This window comes from Ranitomeya imitator, chromosome 2, assembly GCF_032444005.1.
Source record: "Ranitomeya imitator isolate aRanImi1 chromosome 2, aRanImi1.pri, whole genome shotgun sequence".
Taxonomy (NCBI): Eukaryota; Metazoa; Chordata; class Amphibia; order Anura; family Dendrobatidae; genus Ranitomeya; species Ranitomeya imitator.
In genome coordinates, this window is record NC_091283.1 from 561,031,176 (window position 1) to 561,036,934 (window position 5,759).

Consider the following 5,759-nt stretch of genomic DNA (forward strand, 5'->3'; position numbering starts at 1 on the left):
TGAATGATGAAATCAGGGGGAGCGAAGAAGTGAAGTGACTCATAAGTGGACAAAAGGGAGCATATATATTTGATAAGATGTATTATAAAGTTTTTATGCAGTAAACATGTTAAACAGTGGGAATTTAGTTTATGCCTCCGATACATCAGTAATACAGGCATAGTATTAATGATTTTCAATAGAAATGTGCACATTTGTTGTTGAATCGTTCTAGCTTATAATGACATGTTTTCTCTATTCTTTTGTTGCTTTATTAAATAAGTTAATATGTATTTAAATTAGAAAGGCACTTAATCATAAATTGAAATAATTAACCTTATACAGCATTTGCCTGCTGGTCTGGCTTACATCTGCTAGCCACTTCACCAACTTTGTTAATTTAGTAGTCCCACAGACATGACACGCTTCCCCCCCTGCACACCACTGACGTCTGCCTAATGAATAGATCAGGGGGGTTAGTTACTATGGACACCATCACTATTTTTTGTACCTTTTTATCTCCGTGGAAACGGGATGCTTCTCATCTATTTATTCTGAGAACTATTCACGACACACACACAGACAAAAAAAATCAGGCTGCGTCCAAGGAGGGGGCTTCAAGCAGGAGGGGTTCCTCATCCATATTACTTAGGAACAGCTCGCTGACAGTGCTTAAGTTTTTATAGAGAGCTTGTAAAACTGTCAGCATGGGAGGTGAGCAGTCAGACATTGACAAGAACAGAACATGAAATTCACGAGTCAAGAGCCAAGATATTGAAGCAGCAGCTCAACTTCTCCAGGACCTGGAACAAACTAGAAGTCCTGTAGTCGGACCAAAGAACAAATCTACGCAATTTTTGGATCTTTATATAATCCATTAAGATATTGTGAAAGGTTTTCTGTAGAGATGGGATTATTGCCTCTGGCCAAACACCTGTAGACTGATTGACTTGGCTTGGTCATAGATCCATCACTCCTTCCATGAGACTAACCCTTGGATTAACCAGGCAGTGGACTTCCCTGGTCATCACTAGGAATTCTGTACTGTGAGCTTGAGGCTTGTATTCGTCAGGAATAATCATTATTGGCTTCATGTAATACAGATGGCGGTAATTATCAGTTGACCACCACTTTCTACTGATCACAACGAAAGGATTGTCAGGCTTTATTGACCAGGTGTGACGGGTAATGTGGCCTTCCTAGGGTTACGGCAGAGAAGATGAATGTCTCCATCCAGATGTCATCTTCAGACAGCTATCATCCAGAGTCGGTGCTTATCCCAGTGTTATATTCTCTCATTTTCCTAGTGGGTACAGTGGGAAACAGCCTGGTCCTGGCAGTCCTGTTAAGGAATGGCAAGATAAACAACACCACCAATCTCTTCATTTTGAACTTAGGGGTTGCAGACCTTTGTTTTATCATATTCTGTGTACCATTTCAAGCCACCATTTACACCCTGGACAGTTGGGTATTTGGCCCATTTATGTGCAAAGCTGTGCACTTTTTCATATACCTCACCATGTATGCCTCCAGCTTCACCCTGACGACCGTGTCACTGGACAGGTAAGAACATCTCGGGATTATAGATTTTGAAGCTCCTTGATGAAATAATGTATTCATTTAGGATCAGCTAGGTTGGAGCTATACCCAGACCTTTGTATCTATTGAGTTATATCTAGACAGAAAAGAGTTAAAACCGTATTTTATTGTAATGCTGTAATGAATGAGCACGGTGCAGGCTTTTGCATTTTAACTTCATCATTTTGTAGGAAATCTCCCTACAAAAAAAAAAAAAAGTTATTAAAAAGTACAATAAACCTGCAGTAGCTTTTTTTCATGTTACTAAGGCTAGGGTCACATTGCGTTAGTGCAATCCGTTTAGCGCTAGCGGATTGCGCTAGATAGTTTATTTCCAAAGTGTAAAAAAATTATTAAAAAGAGAGATTTTCACAGATTTCCAACAGAATAAAAACCCTGAAGCTAGCCATGTATGGAAAGGTCAGACTGTAATACAATATGTGCACCATGCCGTTAACACAAGCCATGTACTCATGCAGGTCTGAATCAGAATGATCGGATATACAGTTTTCTACAATATCATTTATATCAGATTTGCATTTCATACATAATCAGATTGAAATTAAAGCACATTGGTAAAGTCTGGGACCTTGGGCTCTGTTCATAGAAATATCATTTTAAGGAAAGGGTGATTCAAGAATCTGCCAGGCAGTGTCTAGAAAGAAAGATTTAATGGGGTTAGACAGGGTAAGCATATGGGATTAGATTAAATGATATATGATATTGGGCTAGGATGGGAAAAGCAATATTTAGCTCATCTGGCAATTTCATGTACCATGTTGACACATTATTCTCCCTGACTTATGTATCCTAGCACTATCGATATATCTTTTTCAATAACTAACCCAAACTACTTGTTCAGGACGAATGGCTTTGAGCCACATCATTCTATTAAATCGTTATTCTGATTTTGCATAGATAGAAATTCAAATAGTCGGGGAAAAAACAACCACTTTTGCAATTTATTGTTTATTAAAATTTTCAACCATTCTTATGATATTAAAGTCCACTTTCAGGAAACAGGGTAACCTACTACCTAAAGCAGGTACTTACCCTTCCCTGGTCTAGCGCCGCTACTCCGGTCCCAGCGGTGACGCCACAACAAGAGCAGGCGTCATTACTCTTGCCACTCACTCGGCTCAGTGTTGGTGCACTGTGTGACCTCAACTTTGGCACAGCCGCTAAACTCAGGGCACAAGCCGCTGACCTCAGTGATTAACTAGCGGGGTGATAATGTGAATTGTGGTGTATTTTAGTAAAAAAAAAAATCTGATATACAGAGCTTGCACCATATGTATTAGGTGTCTTATACAATGTTTGATTCACTTGACAAAACATCATGGCTTTGGGGCAAAGGCGAATGAATGGCTTAGCGGAAAAAGGTGTTGCTTGCAATGTGCCATTGTGCTCCAAAATTTTGGCTCAAATTATTTGCACAAAATAAGCCAATCAGTAAGTGTTTAAAGCAGATCTGTCACCAGGTGTCACAAAACAAATTTCATACCATAGTAAAGATCGTTTAGACCTGAGAAGGAGGCTATCAGTTTTCGTATCCATGTCAGAATTTGCATATCATCCTTAATGGAATGCGCTCTGTCAAAAGACTGATGCTGTTATCTCATGTGACTGCTGTAGCCAGTCGGCCACTAATGATTGGCTGCAGTGGTCTACTGGCATAACAGTGACACATGACCGGCTGGAGAACACAGAGCTACCATAGAAGGAAAAGTGCCAGGCTTTTTTTATTTTATGATGGGCAGAGGCGCTGTTATAGGCTATAGCGAAACTGTCATCAGGTTTTTGCCATTTAATCTGAGAGCAGCATGATATAGAGGCAGAGACCCTGATTCCAGCAATATCTCACTTACTGGGCTGCATTTTGCCGTTTCAATAAAAGCAGTCTTTTATCAATAGCAGATTATCACAACAGGACAAGGTGCTCCATGCTTTCTAGTGAACTTGTTCTGGTTATCCCACCCCGCACAACCACCAATTTAGCGTTTTGTAGTGAATGTATGTTTTTTACTAATGTGATTTATTATATTATGTCTTAGTATATGCTTAACTTATTGAAGCATCATTGATTAATGCTGCCGTAAAAGTGTAATCACCTAATGTTTTTTTCCTTAAAGGTACCTTGCTATACGTTACCCATTGCGCTCAAGAGAACTACGTACACCCAAGAATGCTCTCATGGCTATCACCCTCATCTGGAGCCTGTCATTAATCTTCTCGGGACCATATCTCAGCTATTACCAAGAATTTCAGATGGCTAACCTTACTGTCTGCCACCCTGTGTGGCAAATCTCTCATCGTAAGACTATGGATCTTTGTACTTTTATCTTCAGCTATGTTATTCCTGTGCTCGTTCTTAGTTTGACCTATGCCCGCACTATACGATATCTCTGGACTTCTGTAGACCCAATTGAAGATATGTCTGAATCAAAGAGGGCCAAGAGGAGGGTGACTCGCATGATCATCATTGTTGCAGTCTTGTTCTGCTTGTGTTGGCTTCCTCACCACCTTGTCATTCTTTGCATGTGGTTTGGATACTTTCCCCTTAATAACTTCACATATGCCCTACGTATTCTCTCACACCTGGTGTCCTATGCTAACTCTTGCGTAAATCCAGTGGTCTACGCCCTGGTCTCAAAACACTTCCGGAAGGGATTTCGCAAGATATTCCGTTGCCTGTTGTTGCACCAAAGGTCAGCCAACAAGATCCATGTGGTCCCTGCAGCCCACGCAGGAGTCAGCACATTAGAAGTGGCGTGTACAGAGGTGACCCAGTTAAGTGAAGTTCCATTGCACTGCTCCGCCTGTTGTCATGATCCCGGAAGCCCCTGGGAAGATACGGAAAGAAACGGTGATAAAAGAGGCTCAGCATTCATCACATTTAACGTTACCTAGTTGTGTGAGTCAAGATGGAAGAAATGAAGAGAAGTCTTCAACCTCCTTCTTCAACGCAACTATTCATTCCAGAAAATGTGCTGAACAGCCAATAAGCAATGATAAACATTTTTTCTAATACCAAAGTAGCAAATGTTCTCGTTGACTTTGATAGTCTAAAACGCTTTTACACTTCTACAAACGCAAGTTAATATGAGCTATGAGCATCCATCAGCATTGACATAGCATTCTTACGGCCTTTATTGGGATTTTTATAAAAGAGGTACATTGAGGGTCTGAGGGTCAGTCCAGGGCCGATGAGTAACAGCTTGTGCGTCTGCAATATACAGTATATAAAAGCTTTTCTTGACTATCCAATGCACTTGAACCACCAATAATCATTAACGTGCAAGAAAACATAAAACTCTGTAACTGTATTTTTTGTCATTTAATAACATGCACATAAATGTATCTTAAAGGGATGGCTTGAGATCTAAAAAGGGGTTTGCTTTATCTTGCTCTTTTTAGAAACAACACCTCATTGGTCTAAATGCTTTGTTGGGTATTTCAATCAGATCCTATTTAGATCTCGGACAACCCCTTCTGAGCACTGATCCAGGCTTTATTTAGAGTTGTGAAGCCAGCATGCCTTAAGTAGTACAATGCAATGTTATTAATTAGTTCATTAATAATTTTGCTAATTTGCTGATATGTTATATTAAAATGCAGCATTGCTTATTCACTGTTTAAGCAGACCTTTAATAAACTACTTTAAAGGGAATGCATCACTTATTTTTTTTTTTTTTTTAATAATTAAAAACAGATACCTATATGTATTTTTTTTCTCGTCTATTTTTTATTTTCTTATTATAGATTTATGTTGCATTTTTTGTGCCCATATCGTGGGCTGGGAGCTTTCTAGGAAATTTCCCACGATCTATGAACATCCAGCAGAGGGCGCCTCACCGCAAATGAAGCTAAATATAGCTCATTGATCTATATTTAGACTCATTCCCCGGGGTTTTGCAGCGAGGAGCAGCCTGCATTAGCAAAGCTCCTTGCTGCAAAATGTTTTAACCCCTTCAGAAGGATTTACATCGTTGGACGTTACAGATCTGCGGAGGGTAAGTATATTGTTGGTTTATTATGTTTTTTCTTTCACAGAACGAGGGTCTTCAGTGATTGGATTGGGCGTAGAATAAAATACTCCAACAACCATTGTTTTTATTTCATTAAAATAATTTTAAATAATGTGTTTGTGTTTTATTTAACCCTTTCATTCAATTGGATTAATAATGGATAGGTGTCATAAT

General features: G+C 39.4%; 1 protein-coding gene across 1 annotated transcript; it reads left to right on the forward strand.

Moving 5' to 3' along the window:
* The first annotated feature begins 709 nt into the window (after positions 1-709).
* Positions 710-5,225, forward strand: GALR2 (galanin receptor 2). Its single transcript, XM_069755730.1, has 2 exons — positions 710-1,542; positions 3,690-5,225. The coding sequence occupies exons 1-2, from the start codon at positions 1,199-1,201 to the stop codon at positions 4,465-4,467; spliced, it is 1,122 nt and encodes a 373-aa protein (XP_069611831.1). The 5' UTR covers positions 710-1,198; the 3' UTR covers positions 4,468-5,225.
* Positions 5,226-5,759: the final 534 nt, after the last annotated feature.